Here is a 19,791-nt window from a genome sequence, read left to right as displayed (position 1 = left end):
TGCTGAGGTGGGGAGTGGCGAGAGGAGGGGATCGGGGGATTTGGGGGCGTCGGACTCGAGAGCACCGGAGCAGTGGAACAGGAGCAGCCGGGGAAGAGGATGTGGTGGGCCGCGCAGTCCCGGCGGAGGTGTAGTCCCGGCGCGGGCGGGCGGATCGTCGCGCGCCGCCGCGAGAGGGAGGAGCAGGAGCAGCCTACGCCACCGAGAGCGAGCTGTGAAGCGGGGCAGTGGTGGGAGATGAGGCGGAGGTGGGGGACGGGACGATGCGCAGGGAAGGCTGAACAAGAGCAACACCGAGAGGAGGCTGGAGGAAGAAGACGGCTTACACGAGCCCACCTGTAAGAGGGGCAAAAGAGACATTTTAAGCTGCCGTTAGCGGCCGTCCTTAAAAAAAGCTAACGGCAGTGGCATGCAGGCTCATAAGAAATAGCCTCAAACAAACCACCGTCCCGTCGCACGCACGCACGCCTTGGTTGTCTCTCTCGGTCTCGGCGGCCTTTCCTTTCCTTGCTAGCGCTAGCGGCGACGACCGGGCGAGTGCCGCCGTCCGCCACTTCTTCGTCGGCCGACCACCATCTGAAAGGGGTAAGGTGGTACGCCCGCCCCCCTCCCTTCCCTTCCCTGCGCGAAATCGACCACCCAAACCCTAACCTTCGGTATTTGTATTCGGATTTCATCATGATTTTACCCACTAGCTTCGATTTTTTTTCTTTGAAAATATTAGGACTGGGTGGACAGTTGCCTCGGCCCTCGGGGAAGGAAGCATTTGTCCGCATGATTTTACTCACTCGATGATTTGCGGTTGCGCGTCTCCTCTCGAGAGACATCGGGGTCCGACCCTCCACCTCATCCACTGCCCCCCCCCCCCCCCCCCCCCCCCCACACACACACACAAGAAGATCCCTCTGCGTTACTAGCTGATCGATGAACAGTACATTTTTGCCTGCCTAGACCTTTTACTGCTCTAGTGGCTGCTGATGTGATTTTGGTATTCATTATAGCAATTCCTGGAGTTTGATTGCCTCACTTCAAAGTGGAAATGGTTTGTTACATGTTTCTCAGTGGAAACAGATATGGATCTTGCGCTGGATAGATTTATTGATTTGTGGCTCCTTTCCAATGCAGGATGAGTGAAGAGGACAAGACTGCTGCTGCTGCTGAGCAGCCGAAGCGAGCCCCTAAGCTCAACGAAAGGATCCTCTCTTCTTTGTCCAGGAGATCTGTAGCTGCTCATCCATGGCATGATCTTGAGATCGGTGCACAGCTCGACTATCCTTTTCTAGCGTTCCTAGCACCTTCATCAAGTAAGCATATGCTAAACGAATTTGGTTATGCAGGTCCTGGGGCTCCCGCTGTCTTCAATGTTGTAAGTATCATCATTGCCCTCTACATGTTTGACAAATTAGATGCTTGCTGTTGTGGCCTTGTGGATAGTCCAAATTTTGGGAACCTTTGAGGAGGGTTTGCGCAGCTATAGTGTGGCTGTTTTTCTAGTGGTTTCTGACCACTCAAGTCTCGCTCACCTCACCTCATCTTTGTATGCTGTCTAAATCAGACTGAAATGGTTGGGAACCACAATCTGCATACAGCTATCTACTCCTTAGCTTATTCACATTGAGTTTACCAAAGCGTTTACCAAATAATTTTTCTTAGCTAGCAGAAAGGCACCACTAAAGTGTATCATTAGTTTGTTTTAATTAATTTTATCCTGTAAAAGGTGGCTAGTTTCCACTCTCGATTGTGCTGTTAGTAGTGCAGTTAATTCTGTCATGCAAAAGGTGGTTTCAACTCGTAATTTTGCTCATACCAGTTAGTATAATTAATTTTGTCATGTCCAACGAAGGCCTCCTGAGGCGCCGGTGCGTAATGGGGTTCTTGAGCGGGTCGATAATGTAAAGAGGGGTAGAGGTAGACCTAAACTGATGTGGGATGAGTCGGTTAAGAGAGACCTTAAGGATTGGAATATCTCTAAAGAGATAGCTTTGGATAGGAGCGCTTGGAGACTAGCTATCAATGTGCCTGAACCTTGAACTTATTTCTTTCGGGTTTCATCTCTAGCCTACCCCAACTTGCTTGGGAAAAAAGGCTATGTTGTTGTTGTTGTTGTAAATGGCGGGATTATCTCAGGATATTGCCCTTACTGTTGAATGGTTGGTATAATTATTTCTGTGATGTTGATGGCATTTAGACTCGCAATTTTGCCATTAATGTTGATTGGTTCTTTCTAGCCTTTAAAAAGGAGTGGTTCCTCTAACACACCCCAAGCACCTATTTAATTGTTTAATTGCACATTTTTGCATTGCGATTGCCAAATATTTGATGCTCCTAATGTTCACGAATCTGTTGACAATAATTTGATTGCTGGTAAAAAAAATTGCTTCATTTTGTTATGATTACGATGTTTAACGTTTCTATTTAGTTCCAGAGAGTGACTGGACATCTATACATCACCATGCAGGTCGTTGAGATCACAAAGGGAAGCAAAGTTAAATATGAGCTTGACAAGAAAACTGGACTGATTAAGGTCTGTCCTCAAAGTTGCGTACATCTTGATCACCAGTTTCTGTCTCAAGAGCTGTATGACTTGATTTCTATTTCTTGTAATTGTGCAATGAATGAAAGTCATCATCCATCATCAATTTGAACTTTTGTTACTGTGCACGCATTAATTTTGTCAGGATTATTAAGTCTTCCACTTATGAAATGTGAGAGTTTATTTTGCACTTTTTTCCTGACATCATATTATAACAATGTCAATTGATCATTATAATTTACCTATTGTGCTACAACCTGACAGGTTGATCGAGTCCTGTACTCATCAGTTGTATACCCTCACAATTATGGTTTCATTCCGAGGACTCTTTGTGAGGACAATGACCCAATGGATGTTTTGGTCCTGATGCAGGTTAGTTAGTCTTCCTTTTTCCACTTTTCTGTGTCATGTACTCATGTGGAGACATTTGGGAGGAATGTAGAGTGTTCAGTATTACTATGTCCTCTTGCTAAGGACAAAAAATTTGTTAGTCCGCTGGCTTTCACATTCTCAAACTGCTCAGCTGTTCTTTAATTGTGTCATTTCCAGTTATTTGTAACTGGATTGTATGGTACCATATAAGCAGTGGTGCCATGATCCTGTGATGATTATTTGTTCTTTTTTTATTGTGCCAAGCATGGAAAAATTACATAGATTATAGCATGCAGAATTAAAACGTTATGATTGTGTATTCTTATCTCCTACAGGAGCCTGTTATTCCGGGTTCATTCCTCCGGGCAAGAGCAATTGGCCTTATGCCTATGATTGACCAGGTATTTCATGTTACATTCTCTTTGAGGTAAATGGAAAATGAAGATCTTTTCAAGTTTTTTTATTTCTAAATATGGATATCTGTTGGGTGTTGTCAGGGTGAAAAGGATGACAAGATAATTGCTGTCTGTGCTGATGATCCTGAATACCGTCACTACAATGACATCAGTGAGCTGTCTCCTCACCGCCTGCAAGAAATCAAGCGCTTCTTTGAAGATTGTATCCTGTATAATTCATCTACTGCTTTCTTACTATATGCTCTAGTATATTTTGCATGATCACATTCACAGGTACAAGCTTCCTTAGCAGTATCTTTCAGACAAGAAAAATGAGAACAAAGAGGTTGCTGTTGATGCATTCTTGCCTGCGACAGCTGCTCGAGATGCCATTCAGTACTCCATGTAAGCTCAGTTGGACATTAAAACTTTGCTGTGCTGTTACAAAAGTGCATTTCCTTTTGGTGCTTGCTGAGTATGAAAATGCTCTGTAACTTTCAGTAACACACATTTCCTGACTTGATTGCAGGGATCTGTATGCACAGTATATTTTGCAAAGCTTGAGGCAGTAGAATGCCAGCAACTATTTATTGTGGCGTCTTTGATTGTGTGTGATTTTAAGTGGACGCTTGAATTGTGTGCAACCATTACAACTGAATGATGTTGCTGGCTGTTATTTCCTTCTGCTTTTCCCAGGTCTTGTATAACTTTGTTGTTAAATTATGAATAAGCAACTTTGTTGTTAAATTATGAATAAACGAAGTTCTTCGTTTACCTTGCCCATCCAAGCTAGGTAGCCATATGCAGGATGTTTAATGTTGCCGTTGTTTTTTCTGTTATGGATCGCTATTCGCTAGCTCTGTTTGTTGCAGGGATTTGTGTGCGCAGTATACTATGTGTCTTCATTATTGCGGCGGGTCAGACACTGATAATCGTCTTCTGGATCATGCGTGTGGTTGGAGATGAAGAAGTCTGCCTTCAAGAACCAGCTAACAACATAATGGGATTGTTAAGGATTGAGATGCCATGAGTGACCTTGGATGGCTTGAGTTCTTGTTCAAAGTGAGGCACATTAGTGGCAGAAGATCGGTAGTGGTCTATTCGGGCAGTAGCGGCGATCGCCGGGAAGGACGTCTGGTCTTCTAGGGGCAGCTACGTCTAGTGGTGTGGCTATGAGCCGGCCGGGATTATTTCACAAGACGCGCGCGATAGATGATGGTCCATGGAAAGATCTATTTGTTGCACCAGGCAATGAGTAAGGAGGACATAATTTATGCTAGCAATATAAGTTGGTCTGAATTTGCTGGTGGCATTTTTTTTGCAACATTCTAATGACTATATCTTTTCATCCGAGCATCTATTTCATTTGATGATCTTTCTGAAACCTAAGTTTAAGTAGTCTCTACACCTATCATTCCAAGTGATATCACTACAGCATAAAAAGTTTGCCAAGTAACACTCAACATTACTTCCGTACCGAGGATCATATCATTCTCACTCAAAAATAGATATTTCACCGGTCCAGCTACATGAAGCAATCACATTTGGTATTACAGGGTGGTATACAACATCAGTGCAGGCTTCTTTGAATGCTTCTATTTTCAGTAAAGGCCTTCCTGATTTATAATCAAAAAAGTAAATGGATCCATCTGACGAACCGGATGCAAGTTCTCTTCCACTTCGAGAAAAATTGCACTTTATCGGGAAACCCCAAACTCCATGTCCTTCAAACCGCATATACTTGTTCAGCTTGAAGGGTGACCTTGCTGAAAAAATCGCAATGTAGTTCCCATTCGATTGTGCAACAAAAGAAGCTTCATGCGGGTGGTATCTTACACATGGGCATGTGAATGCTTCAGTATAAACCTGTGGATACAATGGTGATTTGTGTCAGCTTCCATTCTGCTGGTAGGATCCAGTTCCTATTTTTGAACAATATATTCCCTGGACTAACAATAGTTTCACTATCTGATTTCAGATCAGTCATTATGGCCCTGTACCTTTTTAGTTCACAGAAAACAATGCACCTTCACTATTTCTCAATCATTGTATTAGAGTGTGCAGAATATGTTCTGTCCATGCTCCAGCCCAAGTGTTGCAGCATGTCAGAATATGTTCTCATGAATATGCTGAATCTCTATATAGCTCTATGTATCAATCCAGAATATCCAAGTGAAAATTGCATAGATAACAGCTATTCTCTAATTTATAGCAAAAAAAAACTAACTGGGTTTTCAAACTAAGGCTTTATTTTATACCTTATTAACATGCTGTACACACACATTGATGCAGGCAGATAATATGACACATGCAAGCCACATCCACCTAAAGAGTAATGTAATTATAAACATATTACCTGATTAGATAAAGGAACTTGTCGCAGGACATCCCAGACAATTATAGTGTTCTCACTAATATTGCTTCTGGTTGTGTCCGTTGAAGAGATAAATTGTTTCCCATCAGCACTGAATTCGATGTCAAGGATGGTCCCAAGACTTTTATGAAATTCTTTTATTACCAGACCACTTCGAATATCCCATAGCCTAAGAGAACCCTTGGACCCACCAGATAGGAAGAGATTGGGGTTACTTGGGTTGAACTTGATAACCTCCACAGCTTGATCTTCCTTGAATACTTTGATTACCCTTCCTTCCACAACATCAATTAGCTGTACGGAACAATCGAGCCCTCCAGAAAGTAAAGAGAGGCTATGAGGGGACCACCTCACATCCTTCACAGCAGCAGTGTGATGCTTCAAAACACGAGCAATAGTATTCCCTTTGTCCCATACGTTCCATACATGGACTGTATGATCCATTCCAGCAGAAGTGAGTAGATGTGCTGCCCCAAAAAAAAAACATTAGCATCTTCTGACTTGGTCAAATTTACTATCAATAAAGATAATGCAAAATCATCCTAGGAATAGTGTATGTCTAAAAGTAATATCTCAATCAACCAACCAACAAAATTTGAAGCTGGTGGGCTGGCCTCTTTTGTTCCTAGTTTTAGCTGCTTTTGCTACCTTAATGGCGTAGTTTCTTTTCGTGGTTGATGCTTGCTGAATCTCCGTGTTTGTAAATAAGTGGCAAAACCACCCCGGCTACTGTTTGTGAACTGAAAAATCTTTGTGTAATTTCGTTACTGCGAGGTAATGAAATCAGAGCGTATGCTCGGTTTGGATTTAAAATTTGAAGCTGGTGATTTCACTATCAACTCATCTCATTAATTGATACTTACTATCAGATTGTCGGATGCATCACACTGTTAGTTGATAGTGGAGCATAAAGACAGAAAAAGGAACTGAACTTATATCTTTTGAGTTAAGCAACAAGGCATCAAAATATTTATTTATTTTGAAAAACCAAGCTTGTTCATGGTTCCGGTTAATAATAACACACCAATAATTATTGCAGTTTCTGTGGGTTCTGTGGTTGTAGAATGAGCTCTTTTATTGATGCTCTACCACGTTTATAATCTCCTTCCCTTGTTTATTCTTTAAGGAAACATCAAGTTACAAATGAATGTAGATATCAACACAGCTTAACATTTCAAAAGAAGTCAAATTTACTAACAACTTTTTATTCGCCACGTATCTGTCCAACCCATGTCAAACTTCTACGTAGATATCAACACAGCTTAAGATTTCAAAAGAAGACAAATTTACTAACAATTTTTTATTCGCCATGCATCTGTCCCACCCATGTCAAACTTCCTCAGATAATTTCTCCTGTTTGTTGTCCAAGACCACTAGACTAGACAAAGTAGTGCAGTAAGATTTCAATCAGAACGTATTATCACTGTAAAGAAACAAACAAACCAATGGCTGGTATATCACAAAAGTATGGATGAAAGAAGTGAAGATAAATTCTCATCGATTTTTTTTAAAAAAATAGGATCATTCTATTTGTTTTTTTTTAAATTCCATAGAGATATTGCCAAATATGATATTTTATAAGCATCCCCAGTTAGCGTTAAATTAGCAAGGGATATGAATTTTAAGAACTTCCACAACAGTACAAAATCCAATATGAAGAACAAGGGGTTAGTAGAGGTGACATATGACACAACTTGGCTCATACAAGATTAGAATTGCATAATGGTCACTTAATCCTAATGGCCTTCTTAGTGAACAACATTACCATGCACCAATGCATTTCAAAGCATAATTATCTGTATAGTGAGTTACTTGGCTCAATGGTAATCTACTATGACTAGTAGCCAGATCATAGAGAACATTGAGAATGCCACCCAAAAACTTGTCAAATATGCGGGGGCGGAGCTGCCCATTGGCATTGGGGTGACAAGACCCCCGACAAAATTTCATAAATCCTATAGAAATCTACTGTTTATTAGTATTTTTGACCCCATTCCATAAACGTGGCGACCCCGGTAACATTTGTGGCTGGCTTCGCCCCTGTAAATATGCTAGCCCAGAATCACATGATCATTTGGTGAAAGACACTGCAACTTCTAATGCTGCTGTTCTCTTGTAAGTTTTTTTTATAAGGGTCTCATGCCTGAAATTGGTAGATAATATTTTGCCATTTCATATCACTAATGTTGGTAAAAACAAATCAATACCAGGGCAGCAGCGCCACGCAGCACAGTACCTGCTTTGTTTCCTAGTTAATATAAGAGATATCCCCATTCCCCCCATGTTGGTTACCCCATTTTCTTGACTATAACCAACTTATTGATACCTGTTTCCACACCCCAATTAGCAAGGTCTGGTGTGATAACCATTGCACAATGTCTCCATTTTCCTGATATCCCAATACACAACTCCAGGTCTAATACCATACTCATGCTGATAATGTAAGTCAAACAGAACGGCAAAGAGGCAGTATCATGTAAGAACAATGACTGACCATGAGTTGGCGACCAATCTATACAATTTATTGCCTTTGTGTGACCCTTTAAAGAAACCGAGAGCTTTGAAGGTAAACTTCTGCTAGATCCAGGCTTTGGTTGGCATCGCAAGGAATGCAAAATGTCAGCTCGCAGATTTGAATCGGTGATGGAGCCAACTGCAACAAGATGTTACAGTGAGGATTAAGAAAGGGCTGTTCAAGCAACATAACCAAAGAAAAACCTGAAGTATAGAAGCATCACTCTTATACACTAGTTCCTCGTGAAATCATCATGATAACAATAAAAGTGGACTCTTGAGACAAGCATTTTGGCTTTCTCGCACATCATGGGTAACACAAGCTTTTTATTAGCCTTTATCCAAGATCTGAACAATTCCTCCAAAAAGTTCAAACCATTTGAGATTAAATTGATTCTAAAATGCAATACATTATTGTCAAATCAATTTATCTCAAAACCAATCACACAAAAATATTCTAAACTCAACAAGCGGTTTGGTGAAGCTGCACACATGAGTGCTTTCCCATGTGAGAATTAGAATCCCAGGACGAATTTTATATTAGGATAAATTAGTGTAGACGTATGGAAAGCAATTTTCGCTTCCAACCAGCTGCTAACCTGAGGAATCGATCTCTGCTGTTGTCTGCGGAGGAAGGAGCGATGCGGCGTCCACGGGTGCACGAGATGCAGCCAGGAGGGCGCGCTCCCTCTTAGAGACGTACCTGCCGCTGGCTGGAGATGGCGGCGGCGGCGCTGCTTTGGATAGGGGCGGCTGCGGGAAGGACGAGGGTGGAGGGAGGTATGGTTGGTATTGGTATTCCCACCGCGGCCGCTTCACGGGAGGTGGTCCGAAGGAGGTGAGCGCGGTGGCGATTGGTGTGGAGGAGGGCGGCTCGCCCTCGTCCTCGTCGGAGGTAGTGCCGTACGCAGCGGAGAGGAGATCCATCGGTCGTCGGAGGTCTGGGCGACCGGCCTTTTTTTTAACAGGAGAAATTTTGATTTTTGACCCTCCCTTTAAGGGCAGCCATAATGTACGAAAAATTTGACTTTAACATAATGATTGCATCAGTAAAGTTAATTATCAATATTACTGTAAAAATTAGCTTTAGACTAGTTTCAATGCATAGTTTCACGGTACATTTAATTAGACTGGAAATTAGATAACTGTGTCAGATGAGTTTCATGATGATAAAATTTTTCTCACATCCTATGAAACTTCATCCTTCTCTCTCATTATCTTATCAACAAAAGTAATGATATTTAATGCCATAAAATTCTCCATGAAACTCTCATTAAAACTTACTTTAGCTTGCGGTGCATCTCAAGCCTAAAGGTCGACCACGAGCAATTAATAAAGCATTTCTCTTTCTCCCTCTAATCAGCTGGTTCTTTTGTAGTTGAAACCTGGCAATACTGTGTGCATTGCTTTAACTATAGCTAACTATTTATGAATCCCACTCTTAAGGTTACAATGCACCTGAACATTTGTTGTTGCCCTAAGGAATCTTGATGCCTTCTATACGTTGTCCTTTTGCAGTCACTCCCTTTAAGCCATTTAGCGCTTCCATCAACAAAACAATTTTCATTACCTACCCACCCCAGGTAAAAATCAAAGTTATAGTAGTTTTTAATACTGTATTTATTATAGTTAATTCGGCATTAATTTGTATTTGATTTTTGTAGTGATTATATATATCATTATTGTGCACGTGTTTTGCGATATTCGACTCTTTATTTGCATTTATATAAGTAATGTAATACAATATTTCTGTGAGGTCAACCTTATATCATATTGTAAAATGAATACGGAGAGCAACTGAATGCCGCGATGCTTATATTATCCTTATTTGCATTCCTTGCACAATGTTGATGCTTGCACACCAACAATGAATCTTGCCTTTCTTTGCACCTAACCTAGTGCTAGGATGTGGATGAGCAAGAAAAACAAGAAGGGTCGGGGAAGAATCACTTTGATAAAAAACACTTGGTGTTATTTGATTTTTTTTTACAAATTTAGTATTTTCTATTAGAATATTTAATAGCTTTGGTATGGCTATGACTATTGCCATTTTGAAAAATGTTCTAATAAAAAATTAAAAATGATTAGATAAAAATCAATAGCATCAGGGCCGGATAGAGGGGATCAAGCCCCATCTACCTCCACAAGAGATCAATGGATATCCCCCTAAGCCCCGCTCCCCCCCCCCCCCTCCTGAAAAAATTCATTTTTTTAGAAGAAAGAATGAAGAAGGAGGAGGAAGAAGAAGAAGGGAGATGAGCTCCCTCTATATATTGGCTAGTTTTGCTAATCAATAGTATTATATTGAGCACGTAGCTCTTAATTAGCGAAAGCAAAGAATCATGTTTCACTAGAAAAGGTTTTCCCTGATAACATTCTCCTGAAAGATTCTACAAACAAGTTCTTTAAAAACTTCCTGAAATGTAGGTTTTAATATGGTAAACTTATTATAAAATAAAAACTAGAAAACCTTTTCAAAATAAACAGTTAATAGAAAAAAGTTTGGAATAATTAAGCTGTGAGAGGTAGGGAAAACCAAGTATGCTAGATGGGTGGCACACGGCATGATGGTTGATTATTAGGCCTACTTTTGTCGATGGACAATGGAGTGTGGAGCCAGCAGATGGCCGGGACAGGACAAGGAATGCACATATTATCCGCATCTCATATCTTTGCTTTATTTGTCAGCACTCACTCGATCACTGGTGGCAATTAATTAATTGATTAATTAATTAATTGTCAGCACATATTATCCGCATCTCATATCTTTACATGATATATGAAGTGAGAAATTGATTAATTAATCAGTACACTTGAAAGATACAGAGATGGATAGGCAGTATAGCTAGTAGCTAGTGTGTTTACACATGCATTATTCCATATATAGTCGCGTCTTAGACTACTCTTGCTTGGAGCTCACCCAGGCCAGTATATTACATTAGCGTTGCATGAATGCATGCTGGTAAACCTATCGATCTATAAAATTCAGCAGCAGCAGCAGCAGCAGAGATGAGAGCAGCAGCATGCAGGTGGCCGGCTATACATATGATATGAGGCCTGCAGGATTACAGGTGTATATATAGATAATGCAACAAGATCATCGTCGTCTATCGCTGTGATACAGCAGCTAGCTACTCTCATGGGATATGATGATGGTTAGGAATAGATGCACGTAGGAAGCAAGCAACAACACCAAGATCAGAACAAGTATATATGAGCTAGCTGCTAGCCAGACAGACCGACCGACCGACCGACCGGCCGATCAGCAAGTAGCAGGCAGGCAGGCAGGCAGGCGCACACGCCAGAACGTAACGAAGCGTGTTGGAAAGGACGATCATCAAGGAATTATATGCCGGTGGCTTTGAAGAGCCTCATGAGCCCGAAGGTGACTCCCATGGCGGCCCAGCCGCCGAGCACGACCCGCGCGCACGACCTCGCCACGGGGGCGCGCCCCAGCACGGCGCCGACGCAGCCGAAGGCGGCCAGCGTGGCGGTGGCGAGCGCGATGACGACGGCGATCCGCAGCCTGTAGTCGCGGATGAAGCCCGCGGCCAGCAGCGGCACGAGCGCGCCGACGGAGAAGGCGAGCGCGGACGCGGCGGCGGCCTGCACGGGGCTGGGGAGCGCCTTCTCCTCGTCGTCGCGGTGGAGCTGCGCCAGCTCGACGTCGCGCTGGGAGCACACGGACACGAACTCGCCGATGGCCATGCTGCAGGCGCCCGCCAGGAGGCCCGCGAACCCCGAGATGACCATGGCGCGCGCGTCCGCCTTGACGGCGCCCACGCCCAGCATCAGCGACGCCGTGGACACCAGGCCGTCGTTGGCGCCCAGCACGGCGGCGCGCAGCCAGTTGGCGCGCTGCGACAGGTCGTCGTCGTCGTCCACGCCGCACGAGACGAGGGCACGCGGGTTCTCCGCGTCCAGCTTGCGGCTAACGTTGCCGTCCATGTTCATGGCCATCCGCGGAGGAGGAGGAGGGATGTAGCTAGTGATCGTCAAAGACTAGCTAGCTAGCTAGCTTATTGGGTAGGTAGCTAGTCCGCAGCGGCAGTATGTAGTGTGGCGGACACACGCTAGCTCGTGCCGCGTTTTATAGAAGGAAGAAGAAGAAGAAGCAGAGGAATGAAGATGCATGGTCTCGATCGATCTCAGGCCAGGGAGGAGGAGAGGTCGTTGCTGCCTACTAGTATATTATTATATTGTTTGTTTTGTTGCGTGCGGCCAATGCACTCGCTGCTCGTATGTAGTGGGGGATCCACTTCCACTGCACTGCATCTTTAATTTTGGTGGATCTTTTTTTTTTTTTTGCACCCCGGCCGGCTAGCTCTTGTCTCTGACCTCTGGTATCGGTGTGTCAAGCACACTCCCTGATATAAAGGTAGGTAGCTAGCTAGCTACCCGGCCTTCCTTTTGCAGCTGGTTGTGGTTGCCGATTGTATATATGCGCAATCGAAATAAAGCCTAATTGATCACATATACAGGGAGCAGCAGCAGATGTCATTATCCAATTATATATATATATATATATATATATATATATATATATATATATATATATATATATATATATATATAATCCAAGTCTGTCTGTCTGTTGCGCCACAAAAACTGCGGCCATGCATGCATTTTTGTTCTTACTAGCTAGTCATGCGCCACAAAAACTGGCTAGCTAGCTACCGAGTGTCACTGCAGGTATGCACCTTGAAAGAATTATAGTATACTTACTAGTCATGCATTTTGTACTGTACGCGCGCGTGCCATATTATATTAGGAACGAACACACCAAGTATAGCTAATAACGGTTCTCCTTTCGCCTTTTGAAAAAGACGGCTGCAATAATATATATATATATATATATATATATATATATATATATATATATATATATATATATATATATATATATATATATATATATATATATAACGCCACGAAACATGCATATATCTTGTCGCCTTTTGCTAGCTACCTCTACCTGCTAGTCGAATGGAGCTCTTGTAAGGGTGCACTAGCTAGCAAGCAAGCTGTATATAGCTGGTGGATCGAGGGACCTAGTACGTCAAGAACTGAAGAAACAATCAAACTAAGAATCACCGCCGGAAGCCGCCTATTTGCCCAGTGACTTGAGCTTAGCTAGGTGCTTTCTATCGAACACTCGGTAAAGAAGTTGTGTGCCGGGTTCTCTCTAGATCTAAGAAGATGTATATTTAGTAGAGTACTCATTTGTTCATTTTACTGCAATAGCTCAAAGGTGGTAACAGAAACATACAAGTCTGTATGTACAAGTTGTAAACGACATGTATATGAAACTATCCTACAAATTGGATTTTATGTAACCATAGATGCGGACCTACGTGTGTGTATATTATTTTCTTATCTTTTTGGTTGGTTTAAGAAATTGTAATCATGCAGATCTGTGTTTGTAAATATATTATTTTTTAGCTCTTTGCCGAGTGTCATTGCAAAGGAACTCAACAAAACTTTGAATCTTTGCCAAGTATCTTGATCCAGGCACTCGGCAAACCCTCTGTTACCGTTATTTGGCCATCTCCTCTAATTTTTTTGGCCGAGAAATAGCACTCGGCAAAGACAGTTTTGCCGAGTCTTTGGTTGCCGTGTGATGTATGCCATGAGTGGCACTTGGCAAAGTCTTTGCCGAGTGCATTTAGAGTTTTGTCGAGTGCCTTAGTCTTGGAATCCGGTAGTGAATGGCCAAAAAGCTTGTTGTCTCCATATATGCATGCATATGTTCCTCCATTTCTGTCGTAAATTAATTAAAGCGATGAGTACCATCGAACAGGATATTGCTAATTGGAGATAGATTCTAGTGGAAAACGATCAAGTTATTAGCAGCTTTTTTTATCAAGGGTTAACCCGGCTTTTATAGAAAGCACAAGAGTACATAGTTGTATTAGCAGCTATTTGGAATGGCATATCGTTGTGGCTTGTCATGAAGATCGAATCCACCAGCTGGCAGATGCATAACAAGAAAAATGAGAAGAAGAAGGGGAAAAAAGAAGCAGCGATAATAATTATTGATCATGCAACCATACCGGCCGGCCCTCTCGCGGTCGCGGTTACTGTTTTCTTTTTGCTTCTTTGGAATCCAAAAAATGAAAAGAAAAACGAGGGAAAGAGACAGAAAGTTTTTTTTTGAGGGAAGATGATGACAAGGGAGACACACAGACAGCATCGACGATCCATCTCACGGCTTTTGCTTTGGTAACAACAAATAAATAAAGCAGACGACCCAAAACACGGATCGGCCGGAGTACTTGCCGTGATCGATGGATTGCGAGAAGAAGAAGAAGGGGAAAGAAAAAGTAGGTCATCAAGAATTTAGGTCCGGGCGGCGATGATACGATCTCCATGATGGATGTGGCTCGGATCGGATCCATAGTGAAGCAGAGCAGGTGAAGGCATGCTGCAAGCAGCAGCAGCAGCAGCTGGCCGGCGAGATGCATGAGGTGAGGTGACGGCCGTGGCCGCCGGCCGGAGAATTATTCGCGTGTGTGCTGTCGGGTCGGCCGGCCGTGCGGGACGGAGCCGATCGATGGCTACTAGTGAGTGAGTGAGTGCTGAATCGGCAGGCACCCTAGCTAGCTGCCTGCTGGCCTTGTTACCCAATAACCAGGATGATCATATCTGAGAGCAGCTAGCTGGTTGCATGCGCTAGCTAGCCAACTGCTGGAGAAATTAAAGTGTAAATAAAGCAGCAGGCCAGGAGCGAGCAATCAGATGCTCGCAGGGAGTAGTTAAACAAAAAATAATATAATGGATCGATCCGAACTGAGGGAGTGCGCGATAAGCAAGCAGCAAGCCGCATGCGCTCCACACGAAAGCCACCACCCCAATCATTCTTTATCTTATCGCCTCCACCTCTTTTCCATTTTTCCACTCGAGTATGTTGGAAATAAATTTCAGTTAGTATATTTGTGATCTTCACTATTAAGGAAGCGTTTAAACCATCTAAATGCGATTAAGGAAACCTAATGATAAAATCCTAATGATAAAATCCTAATGGGCTGTGATCTGCAGGCCCATTAGGCCCGTTTCCAGAGGCTGGCCCCCAGCCCCACAGTGCCTATAAATATAAGGTCGTGGTTAGCACCTTAATCACCCATTCACGTCATTCTAAAACCCTAACCACCGCTAGTCTGATCGCTAAGGGCACCGGAGAGGTTTGGAAGGCCAAGCACTCCCGTTGGCGCCCGAAGGACGCCGATTCGCTGCTGCATCTTCTACACCGACAAGAACGTCTACTTCTTCTACGGATCAGGCGTAAATGGCTGCTGCTACTACTAATGCTGGTATAATGATTACCATTTATTCCGCATTAGATTGATTTGTCATGAACTAGGTTATGCTAAGATTCTGGGTAACGTGCCACTAATGTTAAGTTTTGGTAAATTCTAACAATTGGTATCAGAGCCATCTTAACCTAGTCATGCACGGTCAATTTTTGAGCCATGTTTATGCCTCTGTTTTCATCGGTTTAAGATGCAAAACGTGCTGTGCAGATTAGATCCTATTGCACAGTTAAGTTTGATTCATGTTTTAGATGCAATTAGATCCTGCAGAATGGTTTTTATGTGTTAATCATGCGTGATTAGATCTAAATCATGGTTAATTAAGTTTCTGATCATGAGATTAGATCTAATCTAATTCGGTTTAGGTCAAGTTTAAGATTAATCTTGATCTGTTAATGCTAAGTATCTCGGATTAGATGCAAATCATTAATGTTTATGCTAATTCATGTTTAGACCGAGACAAATTGATGATTAGCTATGCAATTAAGGTTAGGGTTTACTGCTACTTAATATGTTCCCCAAATTAGATCTCTGTTCATGTTTAATTTCCGCAAATTAGATCCAAAATCATGAAACTAGATGCATCAGTAAGCATTTGAGAAGAAGGGGAATGCAAATTTTCAGATCGATTTAAGAAATCCCCAAATCCCATGATGAACCCTAACCCTAAGATTGAAGGAGAACTTACCTGTGTGGCCATGAGTACGCTCGCTGCCATGAAAGAGCACCACAGCAGGGCCTCCCCGATGGAGCCGCGCGCGACTTGCGCACGCGGCGCCGGCGGGATGGCCCGCGGTGGTGCCAGAGAAGGCGGCAGGGCACAGCAACTCAGGCGCATGAGGACGCGGAGCTCTGCGCGCATGAGCAGCGTGCGGCGCTCGCGGCCGGGGGGCCCGTGCTGCTGGGCCCGCACACCAGCCGGCGGCGCATCAGGAGTGCCGGCGTTGGCCGCACGGCAGCTCTCCGGCCGGCGCTGGCGGCCGCAGGGCCCGCTGGCGCACGGCACCGGGGCCGCGGGGCACGAGCCCGCCCACAAGCGCTGGGCGCGCGTCGCCTTGACGTGAGGCGCCCCTGGAAGGCGCTCGGGCGCGTGGCCCTGGCTCCAGCGCGGCTCGCGCATGCGGCCGGCGGTAGTCGGGCTGCAGCGGCTGACGGCTGCGGGGCCCGTGCGCGTGAGCAGCGGCCGGGACAGAGCAGCTGCGCATGCGCGCGCATGAGGAGCGCCGCGCTCGCGGCAGCGGCATGGCAGCTGTGTTGCGATGCGGCAGCTCAGACTGAGGAGAAAGGAAGAGAAGTGAGGTCATGACTTAGGTTTTCCGACCGGGCTTCCATGTTTTATACTGATGCCATTAAGTTTTCAGCCGTCAGATCGAAACGAACGCTCCAGATCCACCCGCATTAGGGTTGCTGGTGGGCAGGCCGCTGATGGGCCAAGCAGCTTAATGGGCCGCGCGCAGAGGGGAATGTTTTAGGCCGAGCTGGCTAGTGGCGCGCCTAACGGGCCGCGCGCTACTGGGCTGAGCTGAGTGCGCGCATTTGGGCCGTGCGGTTTGGGGTGTTCACGGGCCATTTTAGTTTTTCGGTCTGTTAATGAGTTTTGAGCCCAGTTTAACGTTTAAAGCCTTTTCCTTTACTGTTTCTTATGATTTAAGCTCAATTTAATTGCTGTTATGTTTAAAGACTTTAATTATTTCTGTTGCACTTATTATTACCAGCATTATATTTATTTAATTTTTCCATGAGTTATGTAAATGCTTTTAATTATGTTTTAATTGCATTTATTCACTGAAAATTATGTTCATCCACCATAAGCAATTAAGATGCACTCTATTTAAATGGAACCATCGGGAAGTTTATTTAGAGTACTTGTAATTAATTCTGACCATAGTTGATTTAATTATGAGTTTTAATGATAAATTTCGTTTGTTTTCCCCATCGGTGATGCAAATTGAAATTTATGTATGATTTTAATTAGACCATCGTAGGGTTAATTTCATACTTCTTATGCGCATCTTAATTGTGAGTTTAATTAAGTTATTGTTCTCATGATTTTCAGTGAACACTGTGACGGGCTACCTGAAATCCATTGAGCCCCTGAATGGCACCAACTATCCAAGGTGGTATAAAGATGTTAATGTTGCCATTGCTGTGTGCGAGTATGATCTCGCCTTACGTCAAAACAAGCCAGCAGAGCCCGCTGATCCCAATGGTGATCGTACTGCCATTGAGAAGTGGGAGAGATCAGACAGGATGGCCAACATGATCATTAAGAACACGATCACTCCAGCCATCTGTGGTGCTATTCCTTATAAGGACCAGGATGGTAATGATCTGAGTGCCAAGGCATACCTTGCCAAGGTGGAGGAGAACTTTAAGAGTTCTTCCAAGACTTATGCTAGCACCCTGATCATGAAGATGCTGACTTCACAGTATGATGGGCAAAGTGGAATCAGGGAGCACATTATGAGCATGTGTGACATGGCAAATAAGATGAAGACACTGGATATGGCTATCTCTGATGGTTTTCTGGTGCACTTCATCATGACTTCTCTGCCAGTACAGTACAGTCTCTTCAAAATAAGCTACAACACTCAGAAGGCGACTTGGAGCATAGCTGAGCTCATTAGCTACTGTGTTGAGGAAGAAGAAAGGCAGAAAGCTGAAAGGATGAAGGATGCTGTCAACATGGTCAGCGAGCGCTTTTGGCGTGTTAGCATGAGCAACACTCCTAAGCATCAGGCTGAGTCTGGCAGCAGCAGGCAGCATAAGAGAAAGTTTAAGTGCCATAAGAGCAAGGCCGTGTCACATAAGAAGACCTCTAATGAGAGGCTGTGCAAGTTCTGCAAGTCACCTAAACATGAGCAGAAGGATTGCCATGGATTTAAGGAGTGGCTTAAGAACAAAGGTACAATTACTGATTATGTATCTTTTATTGATGAATCATTCTTAGTGAATTTTTCTCCTAATACTTGGTGGATTGACTCAGGTGCCACTGTGCACATTTCCAATTCACTGCAGGTATTCAGTTCGATCCGAACTATAAGAGAAGGGGAGCGAAGCCTAAGAGTGGCTGATGGAAATGAAGTGAAGGTTGAAGGCATTGGGAGCTTCAATTTGGAGTTACCAGGCGGCTTCAACCTTAGTTTGCATGATGTTCTTTATGTTCCCAGTTTGAAGAGAAACCTTATTTATGTTTCGCGTTTAGATAAGTCAGGACATATTTGTAAGTTTGGCAAGTCCGTATGCAACATTAAATTTCATAATTTAAGTGTGGGACTTGGTCATTTGCAAGGCTATCTTTATTTGCTCTCTCTTGATACTGTTTATTCTGCAATGAATGTGGATGATGTATCGCATAAACGTAAGCGTGATGATGAGACTTCTTCGAAATTGTGGCATTGTCGTTTGGGCCACATTTCGAGGGGGAGAATTGAGCGTCTCATAAGAGAAGAGATACTCCATTCATTAGATCTCTCAGACTTAGATCAACAATGTGTTGATTGTATTAAGGGGAAATTCGCTAAGACAATTAAGAAAGGAGCTACTCGGAGTTCGGGCCTATTAGAAATAATTCATACTGATATTTGGGGCCCGTTCCCAGTAAAGTCTGTTGATGGTTTTGACTCGTTCATTACTTTCACTGATGACTTCTCTCGTTATGGTTATATTTACCCCATTCATGATCGATCCGAGTCATTAGATAAATTCAAAATATTCAAGCCTAAAGTGGAAAATCAGCATAAGCTCACTATTAAATTAGTGAGATCGGATCGAGGTGGTGAATATTATGGGAGACATGCTCCATTCGGCCAAGTACCTGGACCATTAGCTAAGTATCTTGAAGAGAATGGCATAAAGGCCCAGTACAGTATGCCGGGCGAACCACAGCAAAACGGAGTTGCTGAGCGTCGTAATCGTACACTAATGGACATGGTACGTAGCATGCTTAGTTATTCTGCTTTGTCTGTGGAGCTGTGGATGGAAGCATTAAAAACAGTTGCACACATACTTAATCGTGTTCCTTCCAAATTCATGCCAAAAACACCTTATGAGTTGTGGTTTGGGAAGAAACCATCGCTTAATTATTTTCGTGTGTGGGGCTGTCCTGTAGCAGCACCGTCCAAATTAAACCGGCTTAAATGCACTAACCATCATCTTAATACTTAATCAAGTTACTGTGCACTTAAAACGGTGTAACCTGACAGGCTGTCGGGTAAAATCCCGATTAAACTACTGTACTCCAGGATCACAATTGCACTTAGACCCGTACGAAGACGAGCACAGGTGATACCA

At 43.5% G+C, this 19,791-nt stretch overlaps 3 protein-coding genes across 14 annotated transcripts; 1 reads left to right on the top strand and 2 right to left on the bottom strand.

The window, feature by feature from the left end:
* Positions 1-413: 413 nt before the first annotated feature.
* Positions 414-4,075, top strand: LOC120681790 (soluble inorganic pyrophosphatase). Of its 12 annotated transcripts, none has more exons than XM_039963394.1 (10): positions 432-585; positions 725-831; positions 1,126-1,256; positions 1,338-1,366; positions 2,459-2,524; positions 2,798-2,905; positions 3,241-3,306; positions 3,403-3,523; positions 3,624-3,705; positions 3,830-4,075. In XM_039963394.1, the coding sequence occupies exons 3-10, from the start codon at positions 1,127-1,129 to the stop codon at positions 3,870-3,872; spliced, it is 645 nt and encodes a 214-aa protein (XP_039819328.1). In that variant the 5' UTR covers positions 432-585; positions 725-831; position 1,126; the 3' UTR covers positions 3,873-4,075. The 12 variants fall into 12 exon arrangements, with proteins under 12 accessions (XP_039819326.1, XP_039819322.1, XP_039819330.1 ...); XM_039963389.1 differs by having other exon boundaries at positions 2,426-2,524; XM_039963392.1 differs by lacking the exon at positions 725-831 and having other exon boundaries at positions 414-585.
* Positions 4,076-4,744: 669 nt separating this feature from the next.
* LOC120681789 (WD repeat-containing protein 25-like) lies at positions 4,745-9,151 on the bottom strand. The gene is made up of 4 exons (XM_039963385.1): positions 8,788-9,151; positions 8,169-8,327; positions 5,657-6,141; positions 4,745-5,166 (listed from the first exon to the last, which is right to left on the bottom strand). The coding sequence occupies exons 1-4, from the start codon at positions 9,113-9,115 to the stop codon at positions 4,795-4,797; spliced, it is 1,344 nt and encodes a 447-aa protein (XP_039819319.1). The 5' UTR covers positions 9,116-9,151; the 3' UTR covers positions 4,745-4,794.
* Positions 9,152-10,951: 1,800 nt separating this feature from the next.
* LOC120680460 (vacuolar iron transporter homolog 5-like) lies at positions 10,952-12,346 on the bottom strand. Its single transcript, XM_039961955.1, has one exon. The coding sequence runs from the start codon at positions 12,146-12,148 to the stop codon at positions 11,534-11,536; it is 615 nt and encodes a 204-aa protein (XP_039817889.1). The 5' UTR covers positions 12,149-12,346; the 3' UTR covers positions 10,952-11,533.
* Positions 12,347-19,791: the final 7,445 nt, after the last annotated feature.

The sequence above is a fragment of the Panicum virgatum genome, chromosome 7N (genome assembly GCF_016808335.1).
Source record: "Panicum virgatum strain AP13 chromosome 7N, P.virgatum_v5, whole genome shotgun sequence".
In the NCBI taxonomy this organism is placed as follows: domain Eukaryota; kingdom Viridiplantae; phylum Streptophyta; class Magnoliopsida; order Poales; family Poaceae; genus Panicum; species Panicum virgatum.
The sequence above is the reverse complement of the archived record's forward strand: the minus strand, read 5'-3'. Positions and strand labels throughout refer to the sequence as shown.

Excerpts from the sequence above, each read along its gene's own strand:
- LOC120681790 (XM_039963386.1), top strand. The coding sequence starts at position 1,127 with ATGAGTGAAGAGGACAAGACTGCTGCTGCTGCTGAGCAGCCGAAGCGA. Across the intron at positions 1,367-2,458 it reads CTCCCGCTGTCTTCAATGTT|GTCGTTGAGATCACAAAGGG; the intron begins GTAAGTATCATC and ends ATCACCATGCAG. Across the intron at positions 3,706-3,829 it reads GATGCCATTCAGTACTCCAT|GGATCTGTATGCACAGTATA; the intron begins GTAAGCTCAGTT and ends ACTTGATTGCAG.
- LOC120680460 (XM_039961955.1), bottom strand. The coding sequence starts at position 12,148 with ATGGCCATGAACATGGACGGCAACGTTAGCCGCAAGCTGGACGCGGAG.
- LOC120681789 (XM_039963385.1), bottom strand. The coding sequence starts at position 9,115 with ATGGATCTCCTCTCCGCTGCGTACGGCACTACCTCCGACGAGGACGAG. Across the intron at positions 8,328-8,787 it reads AGCAGAGATCGATTCCTCAG|TTGGCTCCATCACCGATTCA; the intron begins GTTAGCAGCTGG and ends ATCTTGTTGCAG. Across the intron at positions 6,142-8,168 it reads AGATTGGTCGCCAACTCATG|CACATCTACTCACTTCTGCT; the intron begins GTCAGTCATTGT and ends TTTTTGGGGCAG.